This window comes from Myxocyprinus asiaticus, chromosome 16 (genome assembly GCF_019703515.2).
Source record: "Myxocyprinus asiaticus isolate MX2 ecotype Aquarium Trade chromosome 16, UBuf_Myxa_2, whole genome shotgun sequence".
Taxonomy (NCBI): Eukaryota; Metazoa; Chordata; class Actinopteri; order Cypriniformes; family Catostomidae; genus Myxocyprinus; species Myxocyprinus asiaticus.
The window spans coordinates 1,280,001-1,295,918 of NC_059359.1; the positions used below are offsets into that span (position 1 = coordinate 1,280,001).

Below are 15,918 nucleotides of genomic sequence, written 5' to 3' on the forward strand. Positions count from 1 at the left end.
TTAATTATGCAAATTGAAGAATGAGTTTTGAAAGACTGAAATTTGGGTCTGTTCCTCACACGAAGCTATTGAATAATTTAAAGCTGCACTATGTAAGATTTTTTGGTTAAAAATGAACAAATCAATTCATGAGTTTCATCCACCAGAAGAGCAGTGCCGAAACACGACTCACGTAAAGTGTTCTTCCGCAAATTGCTTGCAGTTTTAACTTTCAACCACAGATGTCGCTAGAGAGCACAACGTGACATAGTGCAGCGTTAAGAAGAGTTGGAATATAGTGCCTTAGTCATATAGACTAGACGTGGACTGATATATATTGGTTTTACCCATTAATCGGAGCCAATAGTTGTTTTTTGGAACTATCGATTATCTGCAAAAATCGATGCCGATAGTTTTTTTTTTAATGTTGTGTTCCTCCGTGGTCGGCGCTGGAGGGTTTTTATTTTCAGGGGTTACAAAAATATGGTTTTGTTATTGAGCACATAAATATAAATTAATAATAACTTTATGTGAATGTTCTTGTTGGTTTTGACTGATGGCGTCCATAAGGAAAAGAAAAATAGTCTATTTATTACAATAGCAGATTACGGCAACACTGGACAATTATGACAAGCAATTGCTGATGACTTACTAATGATGAATGATAATTTACTGTTGATAAATGACTGCTAATACAGCATTTATTAACCCATATGACAATGTTTATTGTTTATTATAGCGTTTATACGGTGAGCTGGTAGCACAGACATTTCAAAAAAAGAGTCCCTGGTGTATTTCGGGAGAATTTATAGTTAAAAGTCCAGTGTTATGCATCAAATCAAGTTACTTTGGGGAATTTGGTTGCATGATAAACTGCATCTGGGTTTTGCCTCTATGTCTGTGCCCTTCACAGTAAGGAAAGACTATCAATAAATCGATTTTAAGAACATGTGTTTTTTGTTGCTCTTGAAGCTTGACTGACATAGTCTGCATGAAAATGAACAGAAAAAGATAAATTTTTTTTGGGGGGGGGTTTTCACTCGCCTCAATCCGGGTGGCGGAGGATGAATCTCAGTTGCCTCCGCGTCTGAGACCGTCAATCCACGCATCTTATCACGTGGCTTGTTGAGCGCGTTGCCACGGAGACATAGCGCGTGTGGAGGCTTCACGCTATTCTCCGCAGCATCCACGCACAACTCACCACGCACCCCACCGAGAGCGAGAACCACATTATAGCGACCACGAGGAGGTTACCCCATGTGACTCAACCCTCCCTAGCAACCGGGCCAATTTGGTTGCTTAGGAGACCTGGCTGGAGTCACTCAGCACGCATGGGATTCGAACTAGTGAGCTAGCGAACTCCAGGGGTGGTAGCCAGTGTCTTTTACCACTGAGCTACCCAGGCATACGAGTTTGGAACAACATGAGGGTGAGTAAATGATGACAGAATTTAATTTTATATTCATTGATGGTGGTTTACCTTGCTGTAAGGCTGCGTGCACACAGTCTTCACACAGTCCCATTTCTCCTGCGCTGTGGCCTTCACCAGCTGGTTTTGACTGAAGAATCGAACTCTGTTTGTGTTTGTGCCGTTTCGACTCTCTGTAGGTGACATGAAGGACGAGGCGACCAACAAAACCAACAACAGATGCAAACACACATCAACAGCTCTCACAACCACAGACACAGTATAAACAAATCGACTGATTTAGAATATTACTTACATTAGGTTATAAATAAAGTATCACTGAGATATTGACAAATAAAACAAGCTTCAAACTTTGACATTTACCTCAAAATCCTGATCTTTCACTGATGTGGAGTGACCCACAAGGACCTCAATGAAAGCAGAGCCTTCATTTCCAATGTTGACACTGTGAATCTGCTCTTCCTTTTCAAACTAGACACAAAAGAGAATAACATTTCATTTAAAAACCTTATTGCAAATGTGTCAAGACAGAAGTGTTAAAAATCACAGCTGATAATAATTCCACTGGAAATGGAAGGCCGAGTACGATTGAAATCGTCGTACTTGAAGAATCACTGAAATGTATTTCTCTCCGGGTCTTGCAGCTTTCCATTTCCTGTATGTGTCAGAGGTCAGAGGTCAGGAGGTTATCGCCTTGTGAGTCTGTAACAAATATAATTTCAGATATCAACTGAACGTAAACAAATAAATCACAAACAAATGCTCCAAATATCAAACAATTCATTTCCACAATATTTTTAGGATTTTCCATAATTTATCCAGACGTTCAGATTACTGGATTCTGGCCCCGCCTGCCAGCAGGCTTTTCCCCGCCTCTCTAGGGCTGGGGAGGGGGACGAGGGGAGGGAAAAACAAAACAAAACAAAAAAGAGGAGAGGAGAGGAGAGGGAAAGGGCAAGGTGGAGCAACAAATATAATTTCAGATATCAACTGAACGTAAACAAATAAATCACAAACAAACGCTCCAAATATCAAACACGCCGTTGCCTGGTCCTCGATAACTCCTGGCGGACGACAGCCGCTCCTCCCTGGGTGGACCGGAGCCAGTCCTCCGACCCCTGGTGGATGGAACGCCCCTCCGCGTTTTGGCGGCCGGTAGGGAACTCCTCCGCCCCTGGCAGCGGCTCCACTGCTCCAGGCGGCCGGCAGTGAGCCCCTCCTCCCCTCGCGGATGGCGGCCGTTCCTCCGCGTCCAGGCGGCCGGCAGCGGCTGCTCCTTTAGGTGGATGCCAGTGGCGAGGACTCCACGACAGCGCATCCCTCCTCCTTCCCGGGCTTCGGCACCAATGTAACAGGATTGAAATGGGAAAGGAGGAGGCGGGAACCGGCTGAACAATCAAAGTAATATTTTAATACGAACTTAAACAAAAATGACACAAAAACGTAAACACACATATGGCAGCTGCATGTGGCTCTCTCGCTCCTGAACTGCCACATTCCGTTGCACTTATCCCTCTCCTCAGCTGATTAGCCAGATTGAGGGCCGGGCCTGTGTAGTCACGGCCCGGCTCCGCCCTCCTCCTCATCACAGCCTCGTTTATACTAGGGATATCCAGACAACAATATTTTTTTTTTATTTTCTCCCCTTTTCTCCCCAATCTGGAATGCTCAATTCCCAATGTGCTCTAAGTCCTCGTGGTGTCGTAGTGATTCGCCTCAATCCGTCTAAGACCGTCAATCCGCGCATCTTATCACGTGACTTGTTGAGCGCGTTACCATGGAGACGTAGCGCGTGTGGAGGCTTCATGCTATTCTCCGCGGCATGCATGCACAACTCACCACGTGCCCCACCGAGAGCGAGAACCACATTATAGTGACCACGAGGAGGTTACCCCATGTGACTCTACCCTCCCTAGCAACCGGGCCAATTTGGTTGCTTAGGAGACCTGGCTGGAGTCACTCAGCACGACGTGGATTTGAACTCGCGACTCCAGGGGTGATAGTCAACGTCAATACTCGCTGAGATACCCAGACCCCCCATCAGAAACAAATTTTTTAATAAAAAAAACAGTTATCGGTATCGGTGAGTACCAATACTTCCTTTTCAGTACTCGCCAATATCGATTAATTTATTTAGACCCTATTTTGTTTATACAATATGGAATTCAGAAAAAAAAAGAAAGAAAAAAACAGTTATCGGTATCGGTGAGTAATGGGGTCTAAATAAATGAGTTCATTAAAATTGTAATCAACTTAAAAAAAAAGGTTTTTTTTTCTTTTTTTATATATAATATTGTATTATTTTTATCAAATGAAGAGCTTTAATACAGAACTTCACAGCACAATCCAAAATATAACATTGGAGTTATTTGTGTCTACAAAAAAAAAAAAAAGAAAGTGGTACATAACAGAGCATCACAGATGTGAGATATTGCTTAAATATAATAAAATTATTAGTGATTTATTATAAGGATGCACCGATATTAAATCTTTTGGCCGATACCGATCTTTTGTCATCAGATTGTGTTTTAAAGAAAGCTTTTTCACTGTTCTAACAATAAATAATTTATATTGAACATGGATCGGATCTGCTGAACACATGACAGCAACATTTTAAAGGGAGCCACAATGAAAGATAAACAGAGAAAGAAATATTGAAAAATAACTAAATATCATAGCATGATGATTGATGTGAAAATGTTTTATTTTTTAACTCCTAAAACATTTTTGCACTTCTGTTTTTTTCAGTTCAGAACAACAAAACTCACATTTTACATGTTTGAACTTTACATAGCAGAACATCACAAATTCATATTTAGCTTATGTTGGGTTATTCCACGGAAATGCCAACCACATCATGGAAAAATAAAAAGTTACCAAAGGAACAAAACGCCTTTTAATAAGTTCTATTGTGGTGTAATGGATAATGGAAAATGCTGTCCAGACCGCTAGAGGGCGCCGCTTGCTTACACAATGCTGACTGAAGAGCTGATTACAGTCTATTTTTAAACGTAGCCTTTCAAGCTTTAGTAATCGCGCAAAACCTTATTGTGATTTCAATCTTAACTCAATCAGTCATGCAACATTAGTGGATATCGTAACAATGTCTCTGAAGTAAACATTTGCTGGTTTTAAAGCATTTTCGATGGTTTTACCTCATCATGTATAGGTATGTGCCACTTTCACTAATGTCACATCTTTAACGACGATTTTCCCTCAATGTGAGATCGATTATAAATTATGTTTATAATATATTTATTATATTTCATGCTCTTAGGCATGCCGACCCTTCTACATTCTGTGGCTATCATTATTTCTAGATTGTGCATTTTTATAATTTTACACAGAGAGGTTGGAAAACAAAAACAAATTATTCACAGTTAACAGTGTATTTCTCACTTTTCTGTAAGCTAAGAAATATAAAAACTTCCATTATTTCTTACCATATTCCTAGAAACAGAGAAATATTTTAGTCCTTTTTCTACTGTAAATCTACACGTTCACTTTCACTTTAGTAAAAAAAATTGACTTAAACATTGATCTTTTTCTCACACCTGACATATCACTTCTGAAGACATGGATTAAACCACTGGAGTCTTATGGATTACTTTTATGCTGCTTTTATCTGCTTTTTGAACCTTCTGAGTTTTAGTCACCATTCACTTGCATAGTATAGACCTACAGAGCTGAGATATTCTTCTAAAAATCTTCATTTGTGTTCAGCAGAAGACATAAAGTCATACTCATCTGGGATGGCATGAGGGTGAGTAAATGATGAGAGAATTTTTATTTTTGGGTGAACTATCCCTTTGTTCTAATTGTTAATTTGAAATAATATTCTTTTTAATAAACATGTAATTTACATGACTTTTAATGCCTTAATATTACAGTTTGCTACACAAACACACATCTTGATAATTTAAGTTTAAGCACTCTACTTATAGTTAAACGTTCTAAATTATTAAAAACTAATTTCAGAGTTAATTAATGATAAGAAGGTAAATAAAAGAAGTGACAAATTATGTTACATATCGTATATTGAGCTGTATGGAATATACTGTATAGGAAATAGGTTTATCAGTTGTATAGGACAGAATAGAGTAAAAACACACACACACTGATACACATAAAGCTGTGATGTTACATCGCCCCCGTTATAATATTAATCAACAAAGCTGTAAACAACTTGTTTAAATGCATGTGATAGTTTTGTCTTGTCTAATATTAACCATTTGAAATTCGCACTGAACTTCGAACTTAGTGGCTGTTTGTTTTTCTGCAACTTATACGATATGACGTCACTCTGTATACTATGGTCACTAAGGCGATATGAACAACTTCTCAACTGGCCAATCGCAGACCGCTTGTAAGCAGCTCTAAGTAGCCAATCTGAACGCAGAAGGCGGGACCTACCAGAATACGGGTGGGGGAAAAAATATTGCCTATGAAATATACCCATTTATACTCACCAATGTAAATTATCGACAGTCCCTCACATTGGCGTATATGCGGTCATATGTATTGGGGGAATCCCGGAGTTTTACATAAGAGGGAAACCCCACTATTGCAGCGAAATTCCACTGAAGGTTGAAGATTGAAGGAATCATTGAAACTGGTGAACATCTCTGCTGATGAGTCTACTATACGGAAAACATTAAACAGGTATGGTGTTCATGGCAGGACAACATGAAGGAAGCTGCTGCTTTCCAATAAAGACATAATTAATTAATTTTCTTTATTTATCACACATTATACATTTGCACATATACGGTGAAATTCTTCTTTTTTCACATATCCCAGCTAGGCTGGGGTCAGAGTGCAGGGTCAGCCATGATACGGCGCCCCTGGAGCAGATAGGGTTAAGGGCCTTGCTCAAGGGCCCAACAGTGGCATCTTGGCAGTGCTGGGGCTTGAACCCCCAACCTTCTGATCAGTAACCCAGAGCCTTAACCGCTGAGCTACCACTGCCCATTGCTGTGTGCCTGAAGTTTGCCAAAGACCACCTTGACGCTCCACAACGCTACTGGGAAAATGTTTTGTGGACTGATGAAACTAAGGTTGAATTGTTTGGGAAGAACACGCAGCACTACGTATAGCGTAAAACGGGCACCGCGTACCAACATGAAAACAACTTGAATTTTCCTGCAGAATTCAATAATCAATACTTGAGAAAACATTTGAGCAGGAGCGTCATGGAACAGCTGAGAGACTGTGATTACAAAACTCTCCAGACCTTCAGTTTTGAGTGACTTCCCCCTAAAACAAAAACAAATAAAAAAAGATACACAAAATCCCCAGCTGAAGGAGTCCGTGCCTCCCCCAGCAAGATGGCTGCCCATGTCACCTATGCCTAAATTCTCCACTGCCCCCAAAATATTGATGACTCATCCTGCACTGCACAGATTTTTGTCCAGTCACATGCCCTCTAGAATGAGAATGTCCCTCCCCCTGCATCTGATCAGCAAGTAGAAACACATGTTTCATAGCTGTGACAAAACGTTTGGATGGGAAGTTTGTATTTAAGAGGTCGTGAGTCAGAAATGTGATGTGATATGCATTCATGAGATTTTAGTCATAAAGAATGAACACGTCTTTCTATTTCATATTTCTTTATCTTTATACTGACAAAGAAAAAATGCGTTTTTAGCACCAATGCAACAAAATGAAGAGCAAAGCCGTGCATTAGGTCTATTTTACCGCACAGCTAATTGAGTCATATTTTCTGGCAAGCGTTATTGCTATTCTTTATTAAATGTACAGTCAAAATCCACAAGTAAAACATAATTATTGCCACTAATACCTATTTTAGATGTGTTAACTACACCATTCTGCGGGCACAAAGCATCCTTCTGTATTGAGGGTCATTCAAACGGGTATTCTAAAAGCATATAAAATATATCACTATATTATAGCAGATATTTTTTGGAGGGCTCTTAAAAGCATGAAACGGTCTAATATTATTCCTCATCTGCTGCCGTTGATGTCACAGCTCAGAATAGTTGCTAGTGAAGGCCAGTATATTATAAATGCAGAATCCAATGTGTCGTTTTGGGTACTGATTCTTGCATTGATCAAAGGAAACCTTCTTCCGGCCTCTCGAGTCATTCTAACATCTAAATCATCCACACTACAAGTTTTTTTTTTTTTTTATCAAAGTTGACGTCCTTGGCTTTCACAGAGACCAGGTGCAGGAATACATGAATAAATTCTACAAGGACACTGAAGTGGCTGAGAGTCTTGAGCTATATACTCAGAAAGACAACTTGTTCTTCTTCTCCTTTATTCTCATCTGCTGTGACGTCATCTGCTCAGAGTTCTTCTCAGCTGAGAGAGAGAGAGAGAGAGGAACTATCTACTATTCAAGAGCATGAAATGCTCTTCCCAAAACTGTGAATGAGGGTTACTATCTCCGTACAGACCTGTTTCACACAACTCACATAAGCAGTTTATAAGCAGCGCAACAGAGGTGGTGTTGAGTTTTCACACCAAGAGTGTTTCTGCTGTATAATATATACAGTCTGCGCACCTGTCACTTGCCTGTTTAACTTGCATGAGGCATGACAGATGTCTTTTGTCGAATAATAAGGGAGTATTTCACTTCAGTATTTCATGTTGCTTCATTAAAGCAAATATTGCAAAATATTGTGTTGATAAATAGAATTATAGGGCTTTTTCCACTGTATTTTCTGCTGAGTTAAGAGTGTCATGCACAAAAAAGGCCCAGCAACAAAACTCTACTTGCAGCTAATCTTCTGCTATGCAATGCCGTCTACAGTGTGCATAATAATATAAATAAATACTTGCCACTTAAACAAGCAGTGAAACAGGCCTTTTGCTAGGCCAGTGATTTTTTTAAGAACTTTCATTTTGAAAAGCTGACAGAGCTTTTTATTAACTTTTATTTTGAATAGCTGGCAGAGCTTTTTTAAGTACTTTTATTTTGAAAAGCTGACAGTGCTTTTATTTAAGAATTTTTATTTTGAAAAGCTGAAAGTGCTTTTTAAAAGAATTTCGATTTTGAAAAGCTGACAGTGCTTTTTAAATAACTTTTATTTTTAAAAGTTTACAGTGCTTTTTTAAAGAACTTTTATTTTGAAAAGCTTAAAATGATTTTTTAAAAATAACTTTTATTTTGAAAAGCTTAAAATGCTTTTTTAAAAGAACCTTTATTTTGAAAAGTTTACAGTGTTTTTTAAAAAACTTTTATTTTAATAAGCTTAAAAAAATGCTTTTTTAAAGAACTTTTATTTTGAAACGCTGACAGTGTTTTTTTTAAAGTGTTTTTTTAAATAACTTTTATTTTGAAATGCTGACAGTGTTTTTGTAAGAACTTTTATTTTGAAACGCTGACAGTTTTTTATGAACTTTTATTTTGAAATGCTGACAGTGTTTTTATAAGAACTTTTATTTTGAAATGCTGACAGTTTTTTATGAACTTTTATTTTGAAATGCTGACAGTGTTTTTTAAATAACTTTTATTTTGAAAAGCTTTGTTTTACAAAAAACTTTTATTTTAAAAAGCTTAAAATCCTTTTTTATGAACTTTTATTTTGAAAAGCTTACTGTGTTTTACAAAAAAAACTTTTATTTTAAAAAGTTTAAAATGCTTTTTTTACAAACTTTTATTTTGAAACGCTGACAGTGTTTTTTTTTTAAAGAACTTTTATTTTGAAACACTGACAGTGTTTTTTTTAAATAACTTTTATTTTGAAATGCTGACAGTGGTTTTTTTATAAGAAGTTTTATTTTGAAAGCTTACTGTGTTTTACAAAAACTTTTATTTTAAAAAGCTTAAAATGCTTTTTTATGAACTTTTATTTTGAAACGCTGAGTGTTTTTTTATATGAACTTTTATTTTGAAATGCTGACAGTGTTTTTATAAGCACTTTTATTTAGAAACGCTGACAGATTTTATGAACTTTTATTTTGAAATGCTGACAGTGTTTTTTTTATAAGAACTTTTATTTTGAAACACTGACAGTGTTTTTTTATAAGAAATTTTATTTTGAAAGCTTACTGTGTTTTACAAAAAAATTTATTTTAAAAAGCTTAAAATGCTTTTTTTTATGAACTTTTATTTTGAAACGCGGACAGTGTTTTTTTTTTTTTTTTTTATAAGAACATTTATTTTGAAATGCTGACAGTGTTTTTGTTAGAACTTTTATTTTGAAAAGCTTACTGTGTTTTACAAAAAACTTTTATTTTAAAAATCTTAAAATGCTTTTTTTTTTTTTTTTTTTTACGAACTTTTATTTTGAAACGCTGACAGTGTTTTTATTAGAACTTTTATTTTGAAACGTTCTTATTAAGTTCTGTTTTGCTTCCGGGTGTTCATTATCGGAATAGACTTTGATATCGGTCTGTTGATTGTCTCTCAGCTCCGCGTTCAACAACAGTTTTGCGAGTTTTATTTTATTAAACGGATCGTTTGAACATAATTCTGCTGTGCAGCCTTTAAATCTTCCACAACATGGATAAAACCAGCGTGTTTGGCTCAATGTTTGTCTTCCTGTTGATTTGTGTTACTTCGGAGACAACTCATCCACCAGTTCACAAACGTGTGTTCTTACCTACTTGCATTTTCATTTTCAAATATAAAAAAACGAAAAGAGCTGCATACACATTATTATTATTATTATTATTAATGTGATCATTCTATAATTGTAGTGGTACATGTTGTCACTCCCTTTAGAAAAACATAGTAGCTATAATTTTATATCTACTATTTACAAAAAGGCTATCATTTTTACAGGGCTTTAATTAAATTCAAAATTAAAGTGTGTTAATGTCTGAAATGGTCAGATAGTTCAAAGTCTTGTGGCAGTTCTTCACACATCTTTACTGTAAAGTCTTTTAAAATCATGATCATGTTTTAAATATTCTTCTTTCTCACCACAGCATGCAACACCCTGACTTCCTGTGATACATGCCTTGCCAATGTTTCTGTAAGACACATGTAGTTTATACCATCTTTAAAGGCGCTATATAGTAAATTTAGTAGTAGTAAATTTATTTAAAATTCAACTGTTCACTTAATTGTGATATTTTCATAAACGAAAGCTAGCTAATAAGATTTACATATTTAAAAATGTTTAAATTAAGTTATCCGGTATATTAAAGGGGTCATGAGGAATCAAATGTTCCTTGATCTTTTGACACATGAGAGCTCATTGTACTATAAAAACATACTGTAAGTTTCAGAACTCAAAACTTTCTCTTCATTACAAAAAGAGCATTTGTTGAAACCAAGCTGCCAAAATGACTCGTTCTCTACTTCCTCCTCATTGTGATGTCACACTGTGATTGACTTTTATATCTGACCGCCTCCACAACAACACATCAACACCTACTTTACCTTTAATCACTTCCGAGATGGCAAGAAGAGAGGGCATGTCAATCAAGAGCAGAGAGCCAATCAGAACAGTGGGCGTGTACTGTCAAGTCTTAAAGGAGAAGCAGCACCAAAACCAAGCGTTTCTGGCCAGTGTTGGGTGTAATGCATTATTAAGTAATTAATTACTGTAATTATATTACTTTTTCATTGAAAAAAAGTGATATGTTTTTTTTTTTAAATTTCGCATGCCCAATTCCCAACGTGCTCTTAAGTTCTCATGGTGGCGTAGTTACTCGCCTCAATCCGGGTGGCGGAGGACGAATCTCAGTGTAATCACGTGGCTTGTTGAGCGGGTTACCACGGAGACGTAGCGCGTGTGGAGGCTTCACGCTATTCTCCGCGGCATCCACACACAACTCGCACGTGGCCTACCGAGAGCGAACCATATTATAGTGACCACGAGGAGGTTACCCCATGTGACACTCCCCTCCCTAGCAACCGGGCCAATTTGGTTGCTTAGGAGACCTGGCTGGAGTCACTCAGCACACCCTGGATTTGAACCAGCAAACTCCAGTGGTGGTAGTCAGCGTCAATATTCGCTGAGCTACACAGACCCCCAAAATATATGTTTTCTAATTTAACGCCGCCCCCTTAAATTGTTTGGCCAGCTCATGAATAATTTATTTGATTTTATATGATTTATTTGAAAGAATTAAAAGAACAGTTTCATGTCTATCCTTGTATTGTTCATCTGGTCGAGGTTGATCAGGGTTTTATAAAGTAATTAGTAATAAGTAATTCAATTACTTTTCAGACAGAGTAATTAGTACAGTAATCTAATTACACTGTAGATGTAATTAGTAGTTAGTAATTAGTAATTTAGTAATTTTTAGAGTAACTTACCCCACACTGTTTCTGACAGAGGCTCAGAATGAGGGTGGAAAATGATCATGTTTTACAAATATATCAGTTTTCTGTGCAAAAAAGTTGACCTGTATTATAAGTGAGCCTTAAGGAACATATTTATATATATATATATATATATATATATATAAAGGCATGACCCCTTTAAGACATATATGATAGGGACACATACGGGTGTTTGTATTGAACTGCATAACAGGAATGACCCAGCACACACTTTATTTACTGATATGAGTTTTTTTCTTTCTTTATTGTTTTGGAATAATATGCAAAAAATGTTCTTTCTAACAGTGTTTGTGGTGTCTGACCAACAACATCTGCTCGGAGTATCCCGTGTCATATGTGATTCCTCCAGCATCAGTGTGTAAACTCTCTAAGGCACGATGGGGGGTTTGCTGGTGTAAGTACATGAACCACAGTAAAATTACCCTGCTTCACTAGTCGTTTACCATTTTAGTTAGAAGTCAACATGACTATCCTGGTCTTATTATGCATGATTCAACATGATTTGTCTTTGTAATTTTTCATCAAAATGTAATAAATGTTGCCATCTGTTAAGAAAATGGAAGTAATACCACATCGTTTGTAAAGTTCGAGACTTGGGTTTAGAGTTGGAAGTCCCCTGTTCAACTTCCTTTGATGAAGGGTATCAGTTACTTTATAACTTAACCACACTGTTTTTACGATCCTGAATGAATAAAATCATACAGTTGTTCCTATTTTATCATGCCGCTCACACAATGAAAGCAAACGTGTCAGGTGTTTCTCTGGTCGACTTTTGGTAGCTTCTGTTTTACAACAACACTTATTTTAATCCACCTATCCTGTTAAAGAAGTGCAATTTTGACTTCTAAATGCACTCTAAGTCCGTCAATCCGTGCATCTTATCACGTGACTTGTTGAGCGCGTTACCACGTGTGGAGGCTTCGCGCTATTCTCCGCGGCATCCACACACAACTTACCACACGCCCCATTGAGAGCGAGAACCACTAATCACGACCATGAGGAGGTTACCCCATGTGACTCTACGCACCCTAGCAACCGGGCCAATTTGGTTGCTTAGGAGACCTGGCTGGAGTCACTCAGCACATCCTGGATTCAAATTCGTGACTCCAGGTGTGATAGTCAGCGTCAATACTCGCTGAGATACCCAGGCCCCTAACTTTTTAACCAACTTTTTTTTTTTTAAATAAATTACAACGTTTCTTCTTCCCTGAAGGAAAAAAATAATGCACTTCTTTTGGAATTTAATGCTTTTTAGATCTTATTTACATATACATTTCTCGATTTCGCCATTAATTTGCATATGCAAAATAGCCAATTTATGTAACTTCAATACAGTAAATACCTACACTTCTATGAGTTGAAACATGAAGAAAATATTAAAATAACTTGACATGAAAGTCATGTTATGACAATAATAGCCAGTAGATGGCGGCAGTGTTCTATGCAGCCACTGCATTACTGTGTAGTAATTCTACATTTTATCACAAGTTATGCATTTGGATATATATTTAGACATTATCAAACTATTATTTGTCGAGGTTTAGCATTCGTGTTTTTGTTATTTGTTTTGAAGTGTCATTTTTTGCAGCAATGTCACATAATGCTTACAGTCAAACCTGACCTGGTGTTACAAAGAGAAGACATCGAATAATCATTTTGTTTCCAATCATTTATTTCAAACATAAAAATGGAATAACTTTTTTTTTTTAAATTAATAATAATGTCAAGAGGGGGCCTGGGTAGCTCAGCGAGTATTGACGCTGACTATCACCCCTGGAGTCGTGAGTTTGAATTCAGGGTGTGCTGAGTGACTCCAGCCAGGTCTCCTAAGCAACCAAATTGGCCCGGTTGCTAGGGAGGGTAGAGTCACATGGGGTAACCTCCTCGTGGTCGCGATTAGTGGTTCTCGCTCTCAATGGGGCGTGTGGTAAGTTGTGCGTGGATCATGGAGAGTAGCATGAGCCTCCACATGCTGTGAGTCTCCGCGGTGTCATGCACAACGAGTCACGTGATAAAATGTGCGGATTGACGGTCTCAGAAGTGGAGACAACTGTAAAAGAAATGAACTGTAAAAATTAAATTAGTGTATAAAACAGAAGACTCAGATTTTTGTTCTTTGTTCTCTGTGTGTGTGTGTTCGGCATTGTGGCTAATTTATAGATTTTATTTGACAAAATAAAAAACGACTCTGTGTTATAGTGTCACCAGTTCATTTTTGTGTTTGTGTAAGTATGTGCATGTGTGTGAGGGGGTGTATGTTTTCCACTCTGCATGTTTTATAGTCTCACCCCTTCATTTCTGTGTGTGTTTGTTCTGCATTGTGGCTGTTTTTATATATTATATTTGACAACTAAAAAAAAACTGCTCTGCATATTAGTCTTCCATTCATTTCCTATGTTCGGTCAATTTTGACCGTGAACAGTAAAGACGTCACTTTTTTTTACGACCACTTATCAAATCAAGTCCAAAGGTTTTTTGTATGTTCAGATGGCAAGTGGAGAAAAAAATCACCAAGTCTTGTACTGCTCAGATGTCTAGGTGATGATGTGTTTGGAAATTAAAGTGAAATCAACAAAACTTGTGTAGGTCTTATTTCACCCTGAAATCAAAAGAGAAAAGTAATTGCATAAAGACAATTAAGTCTGTTTTTATTATTTCACTTTCATTTCCAAAAAGGTCATATAGTGAGTCACTGTTAAATCTGATAAGTCATATCAGCCCATCGGATTGACTTTCATCTGTTTAGGAGAAGTGTTGATGTAAACCTACACATTTATTCTCACCTGGCAGAATCTTTTATCTAAAGTGCATTCAAGGTACACAAAAAAATCAAGTAAATTCACACTTGTGAGGAAAAAACATTTAACCCTGTATATAATGGCAATATTCTGACTCGTAAACATTCAGTAGGTGGCAGTAGTGACTAAAGGACTGTGTTCACTCTGACAATCAACAACAGATCTGTGGGAGTAAGTTTCCCTTTCATCAGTAGAGTTTCCTATAGTTCAGCTAGCAACGTCAAAGTCATGGGTTCGATTCCTAGGGAGCATAAATAATGATAAAATGCATAGCTTTAATGCACTGATGAATCGCTTATGTTGTATCTTTCCTCATTTTGTAAGTAGCTTTGGATAAATGTTTTGGCCAAATGTATAAATGTAAGTGTTAATTTGTGTTGTGTTGTTTTTGTTTTTATGACAGTGAATTTTGAAGCGTTGATCATCGGGTTAGCGGTGTTGTGTGGAGCGCTGCTGTTGGCCATCACTGTGTGTTGCTGCTGTTGCTGCTGTAAATGCAGCCGATCAAGAAGGTAGGTACACACTACATACTACACACACTGCATACTACACACTACATACTACACACACTGCATACTACACACTACATACTACACACTACATACTACACACACTGCATACTACACACTAAATACTACACACTACATACTACACACACTGCATACTACACACTAAATACTACACACTACATACTACACACACTGCATACTACACACTACATACTACACACTACATACTACACACACTGCATACTACACACTAAATACTACGCACTACATACTACACACACTGCAACTACACACTACATACATACACTACATACTACACACACTGCAGACTACACACTACATACACTGCATACTACACACTACATACTACACACACTGCATACTACATACTACACATACTACACACTGCATACTACACACACTACATACTACACACACTGCATACTACACACACTACATACTACACACTACATACTACACACACTACATACTACACACTACACTCTATCCATCACACCCCACATTTAATGGGATATTCTGACATATGGCACTTTTCCACTGCACGTTACTGTTCGACTCGACTCTGCTCACTTTACTTTTCTGAGCTTGCTTTTCCACTGCAGTTTAGTGCCGCCTCAACATGGGTGGGATTATAGGCTGATCGTTATAGTTGTGCCGCCTCTACCGTCGTGACGTCATCTTAAACGCGACACAAACATTACTGACCATAAACAATAACACGATCGTTAGCTGTTAGCTGCTAGCTCATGGTGCTGCATAAAGCAGGTGTTGCATGGTGATTTTACACAAGTGTAACAGTTAAATTGGCCTGGTTGCTTTAGAAGCAAGCTTTCCAGTAGCTGGTCAACTAAATAAAGTGAAGCTTTCAAGCAGAATATAGAGTTAACGTAACAAAACGTACTATCCTCCATCGTGGAC

The 15,918-nt window shown here is 37.4% G+C and overlaps 2 protein-coding genes across 2 annotated transcripts in view; one reads left to right on the top strand and one right to left on the bottom strand.

The window, feature by feature from the left end:
* LOC127454540 (DNA repair protein XRCC1-like) overlaps positions 1 to 2,086 on the bottom strand; it is a gene marked incomplete at its 5' end in the record, with an annotated part of 21,152 nt that extends 19,066 nt beyond the window's left edge. Inside the window, 4 exon segments of the mRNA XM_051721839.1 lie at positions 962 to 966; positions 1,460 to 1,619; positions 1,773 to 1,879; positions 2,012 to 2,086. Of these exon segments, the coding sequence (XP_051577799.1) occupies positions 962 to 966; positions 1,460 to 1,619; positions 1,773 to 1,879; positions 2,012 to 2,086 (347 nt within the window).
* Positions 2,087 to 9,739: 7,653 nt separating this feature from the next.
* LOC127453680 (pituitary tumor-transforming gene 1 protein-interacting protein-like) overlaps positions 9,740 to 15,918 on the top strand; it is a 29,590-nt gene continuing 23,411 nt past the window's right edge. Inside the window, exons 1-4 of the mRNA XM_051720247.1 lie at positions 9,740 to 9,966; positions 10,307 to 10,353; positions 11,958 to 12,066; positions 14,874 to 14,982. Coding sequence (XP_051576207.1) covers positions 9,879 to 9,966; positions 10,307 to 10,353; positions 11,958 to 12,066; positions 14,874 to 14,982 — 353 coding nt within the window. The 5' untranslated portion in view covers positions 9,740 to 9,878. The remainder of the gene's footprint in view (positions 9,967 to 10,306; positions 10,354 to 11,957; positions 12,067 to 14,873; positions 14,983 to 15,918) is intronic.